The sequence below is a fragment of the Sparus aurata genome, chromosome 11 (assembly GCF_900880675.1).
Source record: "Sparus aurata chromosome 11, fSpaAur1.1, whole genome shotgun sequence".
NCBI lineage: Eukaryota > Metazoa > Chordata > Actinopteri > Spariformes > Sparidae > Sparus > Sparus aurata.
The window spans coordinates 28,579,475-28,601,365 of record NC_044197.1 but is presented as its reverse complement, the minus strand read 5'-3'; the positions used below and the strand labels follow the sequence as shown (position 1 = coordinate 28,601,365).

Genomic DNA, 21,891 nt, shown 5'->3' with positions numbered 1-21,891 from the left:
TGCGGCTGATAAGAGACTGCAGAATTAAAACATAGTCTGCTGAAAGAGAGCAGCACAGTAGGTATAATTTTAATGATTAATAGAGAAACTGGACGACTTCAAAAATACAGATTTACCAAAGTGTTTTTCTTTGACTGGCTAAAACTAACCAACTTAATCCACAACCAGAATGTATGCATGTATGAATATGATGCATTTCAGTTTGGGTAGGGGTAAATTAGAGTAAATCGATCGACAACAGTGTAAGTCACCTGTGTAAGGGCCCTAACACATCAGGCTGATTGGTTGGCTGTCAAGGCCGTCGATGAGAGTCTGCAGCCGTAGTATTTGTGATGTGTAGCGCATTAGTGGCACTGCTGTAACAGTAGCATAGTAGTATGCTGACCAGCATTAGCCTCAAGGGCTAGAATATATGCCATCCGTTTTTACACTGGGCAGCAAGCCGCCAATTTGGCCGTCTTTCTTGCGGCTAGGTCCGCAGATTTAGACAGAGGGCCGTAAATTGAGGGTCTGTTTTGGCCCGCCAATTTGCCGCCTCGGAGGGTACACTTATTTCCACCTCGACTGCTATCTAAATCCGAGGCGTCAGTTGTGCCGGCAATTGCTTGAGATGGGCGGAGGTGTTGATGACCTGCACTGTCGTGCGACCCACAGCCAAGGGGTTTTAAAACCAAGAAGCAGCTGATCACAACAGTCAGTCCATCACTTCATCCGTGGATGTCAAGATGAGCAACTGGACAGCCGCTGAGATTCAGGAGATGCTAGCATCTCCTCGGTCTCGGTCTCCGTAGCTGTTTGGTTGGTCCGCTCTGCTCCGTTTGGTTGGTAGCAGCAAGCTACTTTCAAATTAAAAGCCCCCCGCTAAGAACCCAGTTCTAAACTCCAATGGAGTGCAATGTGAAGCTCTCACTTTGAAGACAAATTCGTTGTCACTGTTCACAGCCCAACTTCGTGCTTCACGTCAGATGTTTAAGCCTACCCCGGTGGCAGTTTTTGGAAAAGGAGGTATATCACGCCTCCGTTTTAGAAAGACAAGGCGGCACATTGCCGCCCTTACCTTGGAGCAAATGTGCCGCCTTTTCTATCTAAAAAGGGCTAGTGATCAGCAGCATTGTCATCTACTTCAAGATGCCTTTGTCACTGGCTGTTCTGAAGATGTACAGATGTAATTATCCAGATTTTACATTGTAAATATCAAGATGTTTGCACATGTCAAGGCTTAATAATGGATGTGTAAACACCTCATGTTAGATCATCCGTGCCAAATAAAAATACATAATAATGATAATAATAATATAATACATAGTAATTTGACAGCCTACAGGAACAGCGCTATTGGAATCATCAACTAAAGCAGTAAATACCACCATTTTGAAATAATTTCCTTGCTAACTGTACCTAGTTCACATTTACAATGTTACAGGCGTTTACTAAAGATTAAATGTAATAATCCTTGATAATTTAGTGTGCAGCAAGTGACGCATGAACAGCCAGTCATATAACAGACAAATCCCACTTGTGCTCCCTCCCTGGCTCATTTATACAGCCTGTCATATTCCTACTAGGGCTGGGCAATACCAGACAATTTAGCTTTGGTCCAATACCAAGTAATTAAAGGACAATATCACTAATACCAATACAAATACATTTTATTATGAAAACAGGAACGTTTTTTAAGGCAAAGAAACAAAACTAACTTTCTTACATAAAGGGAAAATGCATACATATGAAAAAGGTTATCATATATCATAATAATTATTCTAACTTTATATTAAAATAGTTTACCCTATTCAGCCACTTTCAGGTTTCAGGTTTTTTTCATTGTCATTAAAATAATCAATGGACTCTTGGAAGAAATATATTTTCGAGATGTCTGAATATATCTAATCAGTTTGACTAAAACATTAATTTAGTATATACCTGGATATTCCCTGCCTATCTGCCAGTGAACTCTTTGTCTCAGTGTCAAGGGTCTGGGTTCTGATGAGACATTTCCCTCCTCCTCCTCCTCCTCCTCCTCCACCTCCCCCACCTCCTCCTTTCTTCTCTGCTGAGCGCCATGTTCTTTCTCGTGTTTTTGTATGTGTTTAAATAAGTTTGTGGAGTTGCCACAGTAGTGAACGACTTTCTTACACACATCACAGTTTGCAACATTTTGATTTATAGCTGTGAAAAAGCTCCAAACGATGCTCCTCTTGTGCGCAGCCATTACTGCATGTCGGATGAAACATATGAATAAATGAGCACGTTGTACAAAAGTGAAACTGATCCCTTTCTATCAATCCAATTGGCTTTCGCATCGATCTACAAAAGGAGTAGCTAGTATAGGTAATATCAATATTTTTGGATCAATTCGCCTACCCCTGACCCCTAGATACTGAAGGGGACATGTAAACAATCGTTTAATATGTGTTTAGTTTGGTTGCACCATCGGCATGAGACTGACAACAACAGACGTGAAGAGTGAAGGTTTCATTATGTATTCCACCTCGTTCTCACAAGACCAGCCCGACTCTCCCTGTAAAACTGTTAACTCACACAGCAGCTCTAAGACTGTCTGCTTTCCTTGCAGTCCGATATGACAGTTTTTGAGCTGTAGTTTCGTGTTTTGTAAGCACACCAACCTCATAAGCCTCCTGCTCCTCTCGGGGGGTCACTCATCCTGCAGAGCTGCTCTTCGCTGCAGGAAGGTCTCTGGGCTCGTAGGTAGAGCAAACAGGCTGGGTGGTAGAGCAGTGGCGGCCTGTCTGCTCTGCCACCCGGCCTGTTTGCTCTACCTACGAGCCCAGAGACACCGCAGTCAGGCCAAAGTAGCTGGTTTGATTATCAAGTAACTACGACTCACAATCCGTACCATCAGCACCTAGCTGACAGATAAACACAAGCACAATCCATAAACACCGGAGGGAGAGGAAATTGTGACTAAGCAAGATAGGTCAGCTCGTAAATATATTTTATCTTATTCCTTCCTTCCTGTGCAAATACACAAGTGTTCAATGACTCAGGCATCAAAACATACTCTTTTCAATCATACAATGACATAGTGATTATCGCTAACATACCCAGACAGAAACTACATGATGTTTCAGAACCAACTCAGTAAAATCCTGAGTTGTTTCGAGGTGACTTATCACTTGCAAGCTTTTCATTTTGCTATTTCAAACATTAGGCTGCAATTTCTCTCTATATATATTGTTTGTACATATTGTTTGTTTGTTTGTTTTTTTTTTTTGTTTTTGTTTTTTTCCAGGCGTCCAGAGTCAAAGTTAAAACTAATTAGGCTACAAAAATACAATCCTTTTTGAGACCTTAAATATTACCATAGGCCACAACAAGTTTGGGCTTTAAGTTGATTTTTGCCAACAGTCAAACTTTCTCCACATAAGGCTGTTCTTTTCAGGCAGTAAAATGACAAAGCCTCTGTCTGTCAAAGCATTTGCCTTCAGGGAATAAAGTTCATTTTGTTACATCAGCTTCCCATGCTGCATTGTTGAATTATTTCTGTAGAGTGAGAACTGTGAGAGCAGTGAGCTTTGAGAACTTCTTAGTTCCCTCACTGCTGACAGAGCAGAAAGACAGAAGAGATACAGACTCAGTTTGGACTGATATAGGATTCTGAAAACACATTTCCAGTATTTTTAGACTACATTCAAGAACACTATGACCCTTCAAAATATTCTGTTTTTCTCACAGTTGTATTCTTGTCAGGATAGGGAACCTACCAAATGCCTTGCAGACCACACTGAAAGTTCTACCACGCTAATATATTGTATGTATGTCTTGTTTACAGCTTTACAACTTCCTACACAGTAACCCCTAACCAGGCTGTCCTCTTCAAAGAAACGATCATATAAACTGACTGTAAAAGCAGCCTTTATGTTTATGTTTCCTGATAGGCAGCGACTTCTAGTGGCCAAAGTAAGTATTACAGCAGCAAAGGAGGATGTCAGCTGAGGTAGTATAAAGAGCAACAAAGTCCACACTGGGGGAATGTTGGGGTGGAAGGTTGGGTTGAACAAGTATAGGACAAAAATCCAGGAGACAACTGGCTTGTCTTTAAATAGTCACCTCGAAATAAATCCTGAATTTACAGAGTCAAGATGTGCTTTGGTTGTCTGGCAAAATTCAGAGTGATTCCCCCCCATCTTCCATCTTTATAGACATCCATCTCATTGCCTATCTCGAAGTTGATTCTCACTAGTCCCTCTATGTTGAAGTCTGAACTCTGCAGCGACCTCCCGTTTCATCACTCTGAATCATTCATTATTCCTTTCTGGGCAAAGAGCTGCAGGAGGCTCCGCTGCGTAGAAGAGATGGATTGGATTTGAGTCGGTCAGCCGTGTGTTTTAACAGGGCCTCTCCTCTTGACAGTCAGCTGTAAGAAACACGAGGATCAAAGTAGAAGAACTTGGAACAATAAATGTGTACCGACTCTGTGAGAAGACAGTGACAGCTAAAACTAAGCTTATCGTGGCAGTCTCATTTCCACACATCAGCCTTTGCAGTTCTCCAAAGAAGATCTCTTGCTCGGCAGACAAACACCCAGTTCATTAACCTGTGGGGGGAAAAAAATGTTACCGCTGACTGTATATCATTAGCATTAAGCTGAAATCCGTGGGGAGGGCTTGGCTGTTTGTTTGCTGTGAGCTTAAACATTCATGCTCATCCTGTTGAATAAACAGGCTGGGATTATCCCAGCAGCCAAAGACAACATGCTAGCTGCTCCAGCAACAATTTGAAACAGATCCACTAAGAAGCCCTGCTCATCAGGAGCATTACAATATTTGCTCGACATGGCAGATATTGAGACATATGCCAACTGACCAACTGTTAAAAGTTTTAACTGTTAAAAGTTAAAATTTCAACACATTAAAAAGTAGCAGAATTATTTATGGAGCACATTTTAGGTTAATAAGTGTATGTCAGTCAGATAAATGATTGATATCCTTAACACTTGGACATCATGTATAATTAACATACACTAAATTATGAACTTAGTTTGCCCAAATTAGATGTATGAGAACTTGATGAGATTATGGGAACAATGTATGGCCTATCATTTAAGAAAAATAAACCATTGCTACCATTCCCAGCACAATGTCAGATTTTATTTCTATCTATTTTAAGTCTCAAAATTCCAAAGGAAAAACTGTTTTTTCTGATGTCCCTCTGTAAAGTGTCCTTGAGTGTCCTGAAAGGCGCTTTGTAAATAAAATGTATTATTATTATTATTATTAAGAGGGTCAAATGTAATAGTGACTGTGTAGAGTTAAAGCCCATGTGTGATAAAAGACAACAGCAAAAATAGTCAGGATTTATTACTCCATCTTTCCCGTCTGTGTGGAGATGTGCAACTAAATGAGTGAAGCACAGAGTTGCTGATACGAGGCATAGAAAATGTTTCCTCCTCAAATCCTTAAACAGCGTAAAGGTCAGAAAACAGGCATTTCTCTTTCCTTTATGTCCTTTGCATATTTTTTTTCTTAACGTGCAACCAAACCCAACAGACTGAGCCAGAATGTTTAGGTCAATAATGGGGTTACTGGAAGTAATAAAACCAGCTGGTGTCCATTTTTGTTCCGGTCCAATCATGCCTTCATAATAGAAAATCTGTCATTTAAAATATTCCAATTGATTCTTGAATTTTATTTATTCACCTTTTTTCTACGTTTTCCCCTCAGCTGCTGTTCCTGCATCCTTGTGGATCGCTTCTGTCCTCTAGTGGAGAAATACGGAAAGGGTCTAAGGAGTGCTGTTTATCAGCAGCCAATATGTGAAAATAATGGCTTGGATGACCTCTGTTAATAAACAGAGGCATTGTTGAGTTTTTGCAATTAATCTTTTCACCCATTCTGTGAGCCCTCTACAGTATGACCCTTTAGTAACACATATGCTTTTACTGTTGGATATTTTTAGCCAATGCACTATCACCATAGGCCCATAGTAAGTGCATCAGTACGTGGAGCATGGTCAGCCCCTGCAGGAATGGAACAGAGTGTGGGTGGCCCAGTGGGATTTGAATCTGCCTCTGTTCTCACAGTTGCCTCTCAGTTTAGCACTGAACAAGACTGACCCACAAGACACAGTAATTAACAATTGATTTTTAATTTGTGTTAGCTTACAGTGAAGGTGAAACCTTGTAGAGGAAGATTAAGAATTTGCTTCTGATATTTTATCCACTTGTCTTTACAGTCTTCAGCTCATTTAATCAGCACAAGAATCAAAAGAAAGTGTATACAAATACAAGAACGTTTATTTGATTGTATTGCAATGTGCACCATAATTCATGCTCACTAAAATTATCACTTTTAAAGGAGTATTTGTAAGATATGGCCAGAATGTTTGAACATTATCAACTCAAAAGAAGAAACAACAGTGTTGACACTGTGTTGAAAACAACTATGTACTGTGCTGTCAAGTTAGCATGCTAACCAGCTGGCCCTTCGGTAATACCACTTTGTTCACAATAATGGGATACAGTGGTCTCCGTGGATTCAGCTGGTTTAACATGATAAATGATCAGCATGAACTCACTAAATGTCAAGAAAAAAAAAAACCTCTTACTTACATTTCCTTACATGAATGCAGCTGTACTGGCCACATTAAGATCTAGACCAGAAGGGTGATGTCTTTGTACTAAAACATGCAGTATGTTCCAATTTCTAAACAACATAAAAAATACTACACATCAATTCTAAGTATGAGTACATACTGAGTATGCACTGTAGCGTGTTCCACTGGAAACCTGACAAAAGGCACTTAACTCAGTACTCAAGTACTCAAAATACAATTATGATAATTATTATAATTTATATATTATGACAACTCGTATGTGCTATGTACGAATTTAATATGTACTATGAAATGAGGTGGTTTTAACAAAAAGTGTTACCCTGATGTCTTTGTGTCTTTGTCCTTCTCTAAACATTTTCTGTAACCACATTCAAATGAACACCCAGCAGATGGACCTCTTCTAGTAGAAGACATGAACACATCTTAGTTTGTTGCATTCTGCTTGGCTGTAATTGCGTATCATTTGAATATGCAGCTCCATCTGTTTTAACCTCTGTTTCATATATCCGGATGTCTGACTCCCTGCTCCAGTGATTGACTTCATAAGTGTTGATGCTGATCTTTAATTACATATGGCACAAGCACAAAACTTTAACCTGAGAAATTGAAGTTATTGCTTTGTAGAAACGCTGCTTATTGCGGTATTCAAACTGTTGCTGTAACTGTAGTTTGGCACCTCCAGTTTATAATGTCCCCACTGTCACTGTTTCATGTCTGGGGTCTAACCACAGGAGGTCACTGTTGAACAACTCCTGCAATGGCTGTCTCCTTCTGTGCTGCTATCTGCTTGTGGTAAGGATAGATCAAATATTAGATAACAACCTGTCAGTGTGTTCAAGTTTTTATTAATAGATGTCTGTTCTGGGTGATGGGTAGACACGGAAACATTTTATGTGCCATGGTAGCACAAGGTAGGAAACAAAGACCAGGCACACACATACAGGCGTGGAGATACAAAACCAGTTACAAGTGCATGTATACATTGTTGCTCCCCTCCTCAACAAATAAGCCTCCAAAACAATTATTATTTTAAAGGAAATCTTGCATCTTGCATTTTTTGTCATACAAAAACCCATAATTCTTTACCTAATCCTAATCCCATGGTGTGTGTCCTTGCAAAGGTTACCTAGCACTGAAGTAAACAAACAATTATTTCCTAGCAATCGTTCAGTCAACTTCAATTACACTAATTACACAGAGTAAATAGAAAAAACAGTGATGGGGAGAGTAGTCCATAAATATCTTTGCACATGTAACTGCTAGGTATATTTAAATGAACCACCTAGCAATGCTATTCTTAGTTTGCTAATGCCTTTCCCTGTATAGACTGAAAAGTTGAAGAGCTAACATGACAGTAATATCAAATATGGTTGACATATGTGACCAGAGACAGAGGCCAAAATGCTGTTAGCAGACTAATGTTTAGTGAAAAGATTTGACATTTCACATGAGGGGCGTCACAATATCAGTCTTTTACTACAGTATAACCGTGACTTAAAAAAAAAAAAAAAAAGTATTATGGCAATATCTTCGGAAAATGTCAAACGACGATCCATTCATCTTTAACTTTGTTACAGTGTGTTTGCCTCTTTTTTGACAAATGAATGATGGGAGATGGTAATGAGGTGGAGAGAATGAAAATGCTACCAAAAGCTGTTTTTTTGTTGTTGTTACTGGACTGTTTGAGACTTAGGCCCACCCGAAATCCACCTGATGAATTACAGCATATTCTAAGCAGCACAGTGCTGTATTTTTAACTATTTTGCTCCTTCTGTGTAGATCTGCAGTCACAGTGAGTTACCCATTTTATTTTAAACCTAACCCCTGCTATTGGATGTTGGATTTTATGGCCTAGCAGGGCCTAGTGGTGTCCAAGATAAGACTCATGGCAACACATCTCTCTGTATGTGAGTCTGTCCTTCTGTTAAAGTCTGTCTGTATGCAATCCTGCAGCTGAATGGACAGCTGTATTATTTATGATCGCACTTGTACGTTTCAAGTTGAAACTTGGTTATTCTTGTGGGTTTTAACTTCAGTCACTGACTTGTTTCCGGGTGGATTCATGGAGAGCCCACCAGTCATGTGAAGCAATGACGCTGCTGCTGGATTGTCTGGTTTTATTGGGCCTGTTTCTACATGATGAACTGGTCTGTTTGATCTCCTGTGCTGCTGGACATTGTTGGATTGTTGTCAGCTTGCTTTGAGTTAACTTGCTAACATGAGTAAAAGAGGTAGCTCACTATGATATTAGTTGGCATACTTTTATTAAAACAAAGTGAACAAAGTTAAATTGCTTAACAATGCAAACCTTTGAAATGATTGCATTGTGAATGTAATAAATCATTTCTCAAGATTATTTCTTGCAGTTTGCACACATCCTTGGACTGATGTGAGGCAGACAGGCAACCCAAGCTAAAACCTTTTTTTTTGTCTTATATGAATAACCGTACAATACAACAAAAAAAAAGCAGGCTAATTTTTTATATTTCTTGCATGGTAACAATTATGATCATGTAGCCTGTAGGTTAGAACATTTCACACAAACTATTAAAATGTGAGAGGTGCAATAAGTACCCCCTAAAAGGAATATTGGAAGTTTGACCGAAATAAGTTGTTTAATTTGATACGCCGTCAAAACATTACATACGATTAATGTCATCCCCCACTGTGAACAACCTAAATCATTTCTCTGAGCACGTTATATTTGGTAATTTATTTAGTTCCAATGTATTCCAGAGTTTTCATTTGCTGGCAACCAAAATAGACTTACTTTTGAAAAAAAATGTATGTATGTATGTATGTGTCATTATATTCTTCACATATAAAGACGCTACATGCCAGCATGCAAAATATCCAGTGTCTTCAACTTCTGTCTAAATTACCGACTCAAAACAAATCCTCCAAAATCAGTTCAGTTGAACATTACTCCCTATCTCTCTTTCTGCTTTGTCCACCATGGAGGAGGAGGGTAGTTTGCTAAAGAACCAGCCCTAACAATCCTCAGTCAACAGAAATGGTTCAACAGTATGGCAACAGATTAACTTTATCAGGCAGGGCAACTGATAGTTTTATAATTTATGAGACAGATATGCAATGTCACCTTGATTTCTTATAAATAAACAACAGCTGAAAACCACACATGTGCCTCAGAATTTGCTTGGTATCAGATTGATAGTTCCTTCATTCAAATTAGCAACAAATGTTCTGAGGAATGAGTTTGTGTAATTTTTCAGTGACACACTCTCAGTGACACACACTGCTGAAAATGAAGAAAATCCTGTATTGTGTAACAGCTGTGTCTTGTTTTAACAGTTACCAAAGTGAGGTCAGAATCCACATTAGTTGTTTACAAAGCCATCATCAAACAATCACTTGTATAAACTGTGTCTGAGTGGAGCCTTCAGGGTGACATGCTTCTTTAGAGTGATTTTTTTTAAAATTCAGGTTACAGTCATATTTTTTTAAAACAATGATCATACTTTTGCTTTTCGACTGACAATCTGCCCTGCTTACTTTATTTATTTCGTATTTGTTCAAGAAAAGAAGAGGCCGAGTCAAATTGCTGAAATGCAACCCATTTTGTTTGCTCAACTGATTTCTGCAAATCATTACCGAGAAGATAAAAACAAATAGACCCTTACAGGAATAGCCTTTTTTTCATCACTGAATGATAAACACAGTAAAAGTCCGCCAGTGCAGGGGCATTTCACCAAAAAATACCCTTTTAAAAAATAGACTACCGCCATCATCAGTGTTATCATTTTGGTTTGTTTTTGACATAAACCGATATAAGGTTTTCTCAAGGTTTTTTTGAAGGACCAGTGTGTCACACAGAGTGCTGTGTGTGTGTTCACCTTCCCTTTTTTCTGTTCCCTGTCAGCTTTTAGCTGGAGGCCGGAACAGACTTGCGTAAATCATTGAGCAATCTCTTTTTGCCGACTAAAATCCAGAGCTCTCTCTGTGTATAACAGTGTTTCAGCCTCCAGTTTTTTTGTTCTCCTTGGCGGCTCAGGTAGATGGAGATAAAATGCGTGTCATAACAATAAGTTGCGTCCTATTTTTGTGGATGTGTACACTGACCACTGTGAAAAGTCAAGGTAAGGCCAAGAAGTTTAATAATTTGTATGCTTGTTTTTTTATCTTATTCTTTTATTTATAGGTTTTTCTTTATTTGGTTTTCTTTCCATCCCACAGACTGCACACGTCAAAACTTTCTGGAGAGCAAACTCTATGATGCAAATTTCGACACAACTACTCTGGAGGAAAGCTATCCTGGTGGGAGACAAATAAGAGTAGGCTGCAAAGTTGGTTACACAGGCTTTTTCAAAATCATCTGTACCCAGGGAGAATGGATATCTAAAGGCACTAAATGTCAGCGTAAGTAAAAAATCTTTTGCAGTTTGGAATTTTTTTATTCATTTTTTGTCATATCGAGTGGTGGAAAGTACACTTAACATTTACAATGACAATTTGAATTCATTAGAATGAGTGGGTTCTGTTAAAAGATGGTTGGAATAAGTGCACAATGTCAAAGGAGGCAATTATTTATTGTGTTATTATTGTGGACTTCATATCATATCATAGTTTTCTTATTTCTTATGAATAAAAGAACCGTTTGCCACATTGCTGCAATTTGAGCCTCAGCAGTATATTTAGTCATGCTCTCTTTGATTCTGACATTATAAAGCAAGATCATGTGGTCACCCTGGCGATGCCCAGTTTGCAGATTTTCACCTTGAAGAGGACACCGATTTTGTCTTTGGTTCAAAAGTTGTATACACCTGCCACAAAGGGTATGTAAATATTTATAATCATATCTTTATACTGTTGTCTCCGATGTTTGGTTGTGCTTTGTGAGTATAAAGCTGTATCCCCATTGTGTGCCCTGCATAACAAGTGTGTTATTTAAATAATGCCCTTTATTGAGACATTTAAATTCTTCATTTTCTGTATTATACTTGCTTCAGTTACCAAATGGTGAGTCGCATAAACTACCGGCGTTGCCTCGCTGCAGGCTGGGATGGTGTTGTTCCTGTCTGTGAAGGTAAGAGCTGGAATGAAGGATCTTGTTCATCCATCATTATGACATGCAGGGGGAAAAGTCACTGTGTGTTAATGTCTTTGTTACCTCTCTGCATATAGGTCAATACATGTTAGTCTTTTGGTTGACTAATTTATTTATTTATCATGTTTTTCCTTCCAGCTCAACAGTGCCCACTGATCAATGTCGATGATAATGTCCAGGTGAATGGGGACCCAGAAGAAGCAACCTTTGGAAATGTAGTTCGCTTTAGCTGCAAATCTAACACTGAAATCCTGTTTGGCCCAACGGAGATCTATTGTGATGAAAGTGGATCTTGGAGTGGCGACGCTCCAAAATGCAAAGGTAAAGCTGGTTTTATAAAAACAGAATGAAAACAGTGAAACCCAGGAATTACTTATTTTTAGAAAAGAAAGCGTGAGAATAGGCAATGGAAAAGAAAACAACACAGACATGCATAAAACACTGTATAAACTACCTGTATGTAACCACCCAGCAACTAACGAGTAACACCAACGACTACTGACCACCTAGAAGCCACCATGTAACACCATAACAGTCAACAGAATTCAGTCGACCCCAGGATCCCCGAGATAAAAACTGCTTTCACACCACAGTCTGTTGAAACAGCTGATTTCTACTAAAGTATGTCAGGTTCTTCACTTCAACAACTGATGAATGTGGGACCCAAAACTCACAACACCCATAGTGCCAATCTGAAATCAAATAGTCGTACCTGTAGGTATATCTCCACCCTTGAATGAGCGTTATGGACATTATTCAACATCTTAAAGCAATAGTTTGACATTACAAAATTGATGTCAAGCTGCTCAGGTCAAAGCTCCCACAATGAGCCACTCACTCTCTGCTGCCCTAGCACCCTCTATCGACCAGCCACCACTGATAAGAAGACTTTTAGCCCTCTCGTATCTGTCCATTAAGTATGGCATGAAAGCCAGCTGATGATTAGTTTAGCTTAATGAGTGAAATAAGTGAAAACAAAAGAAAACAGCTAGCTGACCTCTGTCTGAAGGTCAGGTCAGAATCAATACTTTTATTGAAATTACAATAAAACAGACATTTATTTATTGTTTATTTATCATTCTTTAATGATTCATGATCATAGACAACAGCCATGTTATGGAAATTGAGAAGAAAATTCCTGGTTCCGTCCCTTTATCTGGACCTGTACCAAAAGTGAATGGGGGTTTATTCTAGGCCAAGATCCATCCTCCATCCAGGTTTTGTGGAAATCCATTGAGTATGTTCACTGTAATCCTGCTAACAACCAACCGAACCAACCAACCAACAAACAAATCTGCATAGGCAAAAACACAACCTTCTTAGCTAAAGTAATAACGTACATTTCCATTGGTACACAACATTTTTTTTATTTTTTTTTAAGATAAACATAAGTCAGAAAAAGTGTAACAAAGAAAAATATGGTTCTGACCAACAATTCCGCCAGCTCAAGCCGGGGACGTTGCCAACTCAATGTTCAGCATCTTAAACACAGTCAGAGTTTCACTAAAACCTACAAAGGAATTGTTTCATTTCATCAACAGCAGGTTGACAGTGAGAAAGAATGCAAAAGTTAAATTACTCAGAATGAATCAGTATGTTAGTGAATCAGAACAGTCATTTTCTTTCATGAATTCATTTTCTAAAAGTGAAATGTTGGTAAATGGGTCATTCATGACTTTTACTTCTGTATTTAATCCTTTACTACTCCATAATATTTGTCTTCTAATGAACGCATGTTGTAATTCTATTCATGCTCGCTTGTTTTCTTCAACAGCAATAAAATGTGAAGCACCCAAAATTGAAAATGGTATTGTGCATGGAAATAACCGTGAGTACGACGAACATGAAGTTCTGCATTTTAGTTGCATTGACAAATATAAACGCACTGAAGAGAGACCTTCAAAATGCACAAAAATCGGATTAAGAGCAGAGTGGAGCCCAACGCCTATGTGTGAACGTAAGCATGAACTAAGAAACCCAATTAATTGGTTAGATCACACTGCTCCTGAAAATGAATGCTGGGTGAGTGATATAGACCTGTTTTGTGTCCTGTTTAGAATAAACTAACAGATTATGTGTTTAATTTCCCAACAAATGCAGTCGTAAAATGTAGACTGACACTGCCGCCACTTGAAGGAACCAGCTATGAACCTGCTTACAGAAATGTGTTTACACCTGATGAACAAGTTACAGTCACTTGTGGAAAGAAGTACTGGATTTCTAGCCCTCGGGACACCTCAGCAGTAACTACATGCACTGACACTGGAGAATGGACTGTCAGACCTATATGCAAAGGTAAAAAACTACAGGAGCTTGAGTGCTGCTGACGATTATTAATCTTATGTCAACTGACTTAAAATGACAAATTTCATTCCAGAGGTTACATGCAGCAATCAACGTGACCGACATGTGTATACATGGGACGTCTACTGGGGGCAAAAAATTACACTCGGTGATACTGCAAGATACAGATGTAGGTCAAACTACAAGAGCCCAGATGGAAGCTACATTGCCAAATGCACCAGAGATGGGTGGAGACCAAATCCACTTTGTCAAGGTATTGTGAAGTTAATCTGTAATTATGACAATAATGTGTTTTTAATTTATTATTATTTTGTTAAATTGGGTGAGGAGATTTTTGTCCTGTTCGGTTCAAAATGTTTTCTACCAAAAAGTCCCAGGAACTTCATTTCCACTGAAAAAGAAAAGTATCATGGGCCTTTTTTTTTAATCGAGCATCGAACAGCTGTTTATTCACTGCAGGAAGTTCACCATGGACCCTAGAATCTTTTTAGGGACTCAGAAACTTAAGTTGATTTTCAGCTGGAGGACTCAGCATCCCATTTCAGTTTCTCAGTCAATAGTTTCTAGCCACTAAAAATCTTTGTCCCAGGAGGAGCTGAAGGCCCAGACACTGTCAGGGTAGAGTTTGCTGTCCTGAATGTCTCTGACTTGTTGAACTACAACTGAAGAGCAGTCACTATCACAGTTAGCAGTCACTGGGGGACAGCAGTGTAAATATTGCAACGATGACAAAGAAAATTAAGTGTCAGCTATTTCAATAATGGACACACAGGATGCATGAGACAAGCTTCTTCTAGAGATCTGCCTGTTTCCACCGCAACACACATGCGGTTCTCAGCAAAAATAGACCTGAAAAATGACCTGTACACAGTCATATGGATATCATGCCAGCATTTTACTACAGTTTTAATGTCTGTATGTGTAGAATATGCCACTGACATGAAGAAAATACGCACAACAGGATGAGGGCAGTTTTTTTTTTTCCCTGTACACAGGCATCCAGTGTGTCCAGCCTGTTAGCATCCTTTGGGCTCTACATTTGTTTTTAGAAATAATTTGTGAAAGAAGAGATATCGAACATGCAATTATTGTCAACCCCAAGTGGAGATACACAAACAATCAACAGGCCGATTACGAGTGCAAGGAAGGTTATAAAGGACGTCCTAGAGATAACATGCAACAAACTGGATATCCTGAACATGTCTAGTAAATAAATAACTGCATCTGTTTTTTAGAAATAATTTGTGAAAGACAGGATATCCCGCATGCAAATATTGTCAGCCGCAATTGGAGATACAAAAACAATGAAGTGGCCAATTATGTGTGCGAGGAAGGTTATGGAGGAAGTCCTACTCGAACCTGTGGGGAAAATGGTTGGACCGGGGATTCACAGTGTACAGGTGAGGAAGCGCAAAACGCACTTTCATTGTTGGCCATGTCTCTTTCTATGGATTTGTTCTTTAAAAATTGATTTTAGGAAATAACCATCCAGTCGATCCCACATGTACTGCCTTCTGGATACCCTCAGGGATTTCACTCCAACCAGCTAGAACAAGTGAAGTGGAATATAACTCTTTTAACCTTTACCACCAAACTACCACAAAGTAGACAGCTGATCATTACTGTTTTGTACAGAGCTGTGTCACTACTCTATGTCTGGGTCTGCATTTCTAACCTGTAGTTCTACCACTACTACCAGCCTGTTGCTTACAAGTTCATACTCTCCACATCACCAACGAATGTGAAACAAATGTGTATGGTAGTATATTAATGCCTTTTTTTCCCAGAGATAACATGCAACGAACTGGATATCCTGAACATGTCTAGTAAATAAATAACTGCATTTGTTTTTCAGAAATAATTTGTGATAGACAGGATATCCCGCATGCAAATATTGTCAACGGCAAGTGGAGATACAAATACAATGAACAGGCCAATTATGAGTGCGAGGAAGGTTATAGAGGACGTCCTACTCGAACCTGTCGGGGAAATGGTTGGACCGGGAATTCACAGTGTACAGGTGAGGAAGTGCAAAACGCACTTTCATTGTTGGGCATGTCTCTTTCTATGGATTTGTTCTTTAAAAATAGATTTTAGGAAATAACCATCCAGTCGATCCCACATGTACTGCCTTCTGGATACCCTCAGGGATTTCACTCCAACCAGCTAGAACAAGTGAAGTGGAATATAACTCTTTTAACCTTTACCACCAAACTACCACAAAGTAGTCAGCTGATCATTACTGTTTTGTACAGAGCTGTGTCACTACTCTATGTCTGGGTCTGCATTTCTAACCTGTAGTTCTACCACTACTACCAGCCTGTTACTTACAAGTTCATACTCTCCACATCACCAACGAATGTGAAACAAATGCGTATGGTAGTATATAAATGCCTTTTTTCCCCAGAGATAACATGCGACGAACTGGATATCCTGAACATATCTAGTAAATAAATAACTGCATTTGTTTTTTTAGAAATAACTTGTGAAAGACAGGATATCCCGCATGCAAATATTGTCAACAGAAAGTGGTCATACAAATACAATGAAGTGGCCAAATATGAGTGCGCGGAAGGTTATGGAGGAAGTCCTACTCGAACCTGTGGGGGAAATGGTTGGACTGGGGATTCACAGTGTACAGGTGAGGAAATGCAAAACGTACTTTCATTGTTGGCCATGTCTCTTTCTATGGATCTGTTACTTTGCAGTAGATTTTGGGAAATAACCATCCAGTCAATCCCAAATGTACTGCCTTCTGGATAAGTCAGTAAGAAAGCTGTAAAGCTCCTCTGAGATAGATAAAGTAACCACGAAAAAGAGTGAAACAACAAATGACTGTAATTCATGTGCCATTGAGTCCAGCAGATCAGCAGTGTGTCCAATCTCCAGCCTGTGGTGTGAAAGTCATGGGAAATGCCAGCATTTCAGATTTATAGTTAATGGCAGGGGAGTTATTTATGTGTATGGTCTTGGATTCTTGAGGTGAAGTAAAAGTGATTATCAGGGACCGAACAGCTGTAATCGCTGTTGTAGCTCTTGTCGGGACGACACAGTTTTAAGTTGGTAGAGATCAGTCTCGCTGGGGAAAAATGAAAAATGATTCACAATGAGTAAAGGCCACACAGAATCAGTGGTGATTTAAGGATAAACTGGCTGACTAAACAACAGCAATGCCTCGGAAAAAGGTGTGCAGGTTTGAAAGCATCTGTTACCTGTTCTACTTCTAACCGGTTTTCCGGTGGATGTGTCTTGTTTCATCATTCCACTCTTACAGAATGTCAAACAGACACAAACTTAAAACTAACAGCTATCAATGTTTTGAATGCAAAACCAGTTAGTACTCTTTTATGATGATTGTTTGATGATTTGATAGACAGCACCTCCATGCCTCCTTTCCATTTTACAACGGCGTGGTATCACCTCCAAAGGCCTTTATATGTACTCTATATGAAATATTTGAATTTGACAGTCACACCTACAGGTAGTGTTACTTACTTCACAATTTCATTGAATTTGTTTCAGAGATACTGTGTGTTAAACCTGATATCCAAGACGCTGACATTACCAGCAATAAGAAGGAAAGATACCGCCACAGTGAACAAGTCCAATTTGAATGCAAGAATGGTGCGGGAAAACATTTTACTGTTACCTGTAAGCATGGTAATTGGACTGGGATTCAAAGTTGTGCAGGTAAGAAACGTACAACTACAACAAATACATTCCTTTGTTATTTTAGTTGGATTAATCTAAATGATAATCAGGTTTCTACTTGATGCAATGTTTATCCAATCAAGACTTGCTCATTCGCTGGAAAATAATGCTTGCAGTCCATGTAGCATGAAGCAGCCCTGAAGAACAGTTTTTTGTCTTGTTTTAACACCACAAAGGCATCACTTGTGGCCAGATGACGCTACTTTGATTAGGGGTGGGCGATACTGCAAATTTTGGTATCGATCTGATACCAAGTAATTACAGGGCCAGTATTGCCGATACCAATACCGATACTGATACTTTTCACTTGAAAATTCCTGATCATGATTATGATAACGATAAAACACAGGACAAAGATTTTAGCCAAATAAGAAAATTATATTCAACTTAATTAAATCTATAACCTTTCTACATGTAGCCTAAATAGAAATACTGATGTTCCTTCAATAGATACACAAAGAGGTTATTACATTCTGCCATATTCAAACTTCAGGTTTGAGGTAGGCTCTATATCAATATAAGTATATATTTTTGAGTTCCAGTTACAGTGAACCTGAGTGAGTGGAGTGAGAGAAGTGAAGAGGAGCGCTGCGCTCACACAAACTCTGTGAAGAAATACGAGTGATTTGCTGAATTTATAGAAGAAAAACTACAACAAAAATATCGATCTCATCACGCTAGTATCGATCCGATACCAATACTCACCTCTGTATCGATACTATCGATATTTGGATCAATCCGCCCACCCCTAGCTTTGAGCAAAATGCCAGCATGCTAAAGCACTCATAGAAACCCTGACAGTGCCAATCTGCAGATGTATATCAGGTATAGTGTCTACCAGCTAACAATAGCCCCATTCACACTGGCAAGCTACTGTAATTCTGTATGAAAGCCTTCCCCTTCAGCTGATGAAATCCTTAAAGCAGTCCGAGGACAGCAAATCAGATGTGTCCAATCTTTGGCCTATAGTGGGAAAAACATTCATCATGTGGTGTCTGTGTCTCTTCAGTGGTCAACAGACTTGTTGTTGCCAGTTTGTGGGAAAAAAAATCCCAGCATACTGTAATGCTCTAAAGCTCCCCTGCTAGTTATAGCAATGTTAGTTAACATTTGCTAGCTAAGATTTGCAACTAGATAAAGTAAACAAAATCCCTCATCTAGATTTAACTTAATCAACCCCACAACATTTCTTCTCATTGGACCTGATATTGTCTTGTCTTAAAATGTGTTGACACTATCTTGCTATCTGAATGTAAATTCTTCATTTGTTATTCACTGACAGCATGTCCAAAACCTGATGTTCCCAATGGATTTGTTAAAGTTCGCAAAGACAACTACGTGCTGTCCTACACCTGCAATCCCGGTTACAAGCTTTACACCAATGGCTGGTGGGGTGAAGCCAAATGTCTTGGCAGCGAGTGGTCTGGACTTGAATCAGCTCAATGCATCGGTAATTATTCTTTATTGGCTTACAGGTGAAGCTGAAATTCATCTGAGGTTTTGGAATCAGTGAATAATTCCTGAGGTCATAAAACAATTGGTATTGAAAGGCAGGTCAATCCCGCTCTACATTGGAGTAAATGCATCTCACCTATTCCTCATACCAAACAAAATCGGGTATGGTCGTAGCAACAGCATATTTCACTACAGGTTACACGAATGAATTATGTGATGGCTTGAATTTGTGAAAACTTGAGCAGAAGTGAGATCCCTGTTTTCAAACGATGTGAATTAATTGGTGAAATCTTATTAATTAGCAACAGTGTACCAACCTAACTGTTTGCTATTGTATCCACTCTAGAGGAAACAAAGTGTGGAGAAATTCCTGCAATCCCTCATGCAGAAATGGAACACGAACATAGAGCTTATGAACAAAACGAAAGCATCCCAATTATTTGTAAGACAGGATACCAGGCTCAGGATGACCGCTTAATTTGTCAGGGGGGAAAATGGACTTTAAATGGAACATCACTCGAAACATCAACACTTCCACACGTCTGTGCACGTGAGTCATTTACAGTCCTGTTTTATCAGAGGTAGTTATGAAAAGATTACAGAGTGTAACCTTATGCTGGCCATGTTTCTATCCTTTGCAGCTAGTAGCAATCCCTGCAGTCAACCACCTAGAATTGAGAATGCTGTTGTTAAGCCTTCATATCAGCAGAAGTTCTTGTCTGGATCTGTAGTGACTTATCAGTGCCGGGCTGAGTATACAATGGATGAAGGAAACACAGGAACACTTGAATGCGTCAATGGGGAATGGGAGAATAAGAGCATTATATGCACATGTAAGTATATTGAAAAGCTTTCAGAGTCACAGACCACTTTTAGGAACATTTTAGTTTTGAAGCCAAATGTACCCCGCTGCCTTTTCAACATTCTGAATGTCAATAAGAATGTATAGAGGAAATGGAATTTAAGTTTTCTAGGTTTGTGTTTAGCCTTTCAGTGTCCTTTGAACAGATGTGTAGCATATCCAAAGGTGCTAGGACGCACCTGAAGTCACACCCATAATCATGGGAACTAGGAATAATGTGGATAAAGTTTGGTAAAGTTTGTATTTTTCTGAATGGCCACCGATTGAAACAGACTAACATATGTGAGGCAGAATATGGACTGATGCACCTAAGATTGTATTGACTTTTCAAAGCCAGTTGAAAGATGTTTTGAACAATAATAGATTAGGACAGAGAACTGTTAGAATTTCAGAAAAAAATATATCACACTAACACTAAAATGTCTCAACTCATTCAGAACAGCCTGTTCTCACTCCCAACGTGTCAGCACTGCAGCCTGGTCAGTGGCCTTATGCGTCTCAGTCTGATACTGTAGTTAAACCCATGGCAGCACTCCTTGAAGCGCCCCTCTAGTGTAGTAGTATTTATCATGAACAGAGGGAACAGTCAAGGTGCTTTTATAGGTTGTATACAGGACTTGCCTCTTGAGAGCTGAGTTTGTGTCTCGTGTGTGTTCAGGAGTGGAGAGTGATTTGTTTTATGATAATCATGCCACATTAAGTATGATCTTTTCCTAAACCTAACCAAGTACTTTTGAACCTAAATCATTTTTGTGACTTAACCTTACCAAGCTGCGTTTCACAACAGTGGGAATAATCCAAAATTCATCATATGTCACAATATGTGATATGTTACAGAAAGCGTTTTAAAGCTTTTGATATCGTATTCTTGTGTTAGTGTAGACCAGGCATGTGATTTTTTTTTTCCTTTTACTATATTTTATATTTAGCCAAATTCTTTTCGTGTTCCCCCTGTGTTGAGAAGGAGTGCGTAGCATTGGCAGGGAAGCACAGCGTTGTGCTGCTAAATGGCACTGACAGCCAGACATATTTTAGCAAACCTAAAAGAAGCCCCAATTAAAAAACGTGTGTTTATATCCATTAAATGTCTGCTATATTTTGAAGTTTTTTAGTGCTTTAGATTACCGTCAGACAGCAGCTGAAAGTCCGACCCAAGCAGCTGATCTGCGGCACAGCTGCATAGGAGCTGGACTGGATGGTGCTTAGGAATATGGCAAGGACACTCTAAGGTTGAGGGAATGTAGTGCCAAAGGAAAGAGCTGGCCGATGGCAATGCAAGCACCAAAATTGTTCCAAACATAGTGTACACTTACATATACATACATCTGCTTTCCTGCCGTTGCTACATGCTGCTTCCCCACTCATTGGGAGAGCTGACAATCATCTCCTAAGAATCATCAAGGTACATGTCCTCCAAATTGGCCAGCTCAGATTAAACCACAATAACTTTGTTTTACTGCAAAACATAGACAGGTTATTTAGAACCAGATGCATGATTTACACCTACTGCATGTCAAGATGTGACACTGAACACAGACATTTTCTCTTAGCCCTTCCAGCTTCGAAGAAGTGACACTGATGTTGTTCGAGGCCCAATGAAGTCTCAAAAAAGATGCAGAGAAAGAGAGCTTTTCCATGGTATTTGTCCATCAGCTGTTTGGTGGGCGAAAAAAGTGATGATGATGCTTCTTAAGAATGATCCTGATACATATAATCATTGGAATGATTGATTCAATTATTTGTGTGAAATTGTGAATTATGAAGTTATGTCCTGTTGAATAAAGGGAGAAAAAAAAGCTGTATTTGGTGTTTCTATTTTTGTGATGAATAAACAGCAAGAATGCACAGTGAGTAAACATTTTAATCAAGTAGTGGAATCTGTAGTGGCACAGATTTAGATCACAAACCCCACTCATTATTT

The 21,891-nt window shown here is 39.1% G+C and overlaps 1 protein-coding gene across 1 annotated transcript in view; it reads left to right on the top strand.

The window, feature by feature from the left end:
- Window positions 1-10,325: 10,325 nt before the first annotated feature.
- The window catches only part of LOC115591669 (complement factor H-like), a 96,535-nt gene continuing 84,969 nt past the window's right edge, over window positions 10,326-21,891 (top strand). Inside the window, 8 exon segments of the mRNA XM_030433847.1 lie at window positions 10,326-10,670; window positions 10,768-10,950; window positions 11,261-11,366; window positions 11,541-11,617; window positions 11,777-11,959; window positions 13,413-13,595; window positions 13,739-13,933; window positions 14,016-14,195. Coding sequence (XP_030289707.1) covers window positions 10,601-10,670; window positions 10,768-10,950; window positions 11,261-11,366; window positions 11,541-11,617; window positions 11,777-11,959; window positions 13,413-13,595; window positions 13,739-13,933; window positions 14,016-14,195 — 1,177 coding nt within the window. The 5' untranslated portion in view covers window positions 10,326-10,600.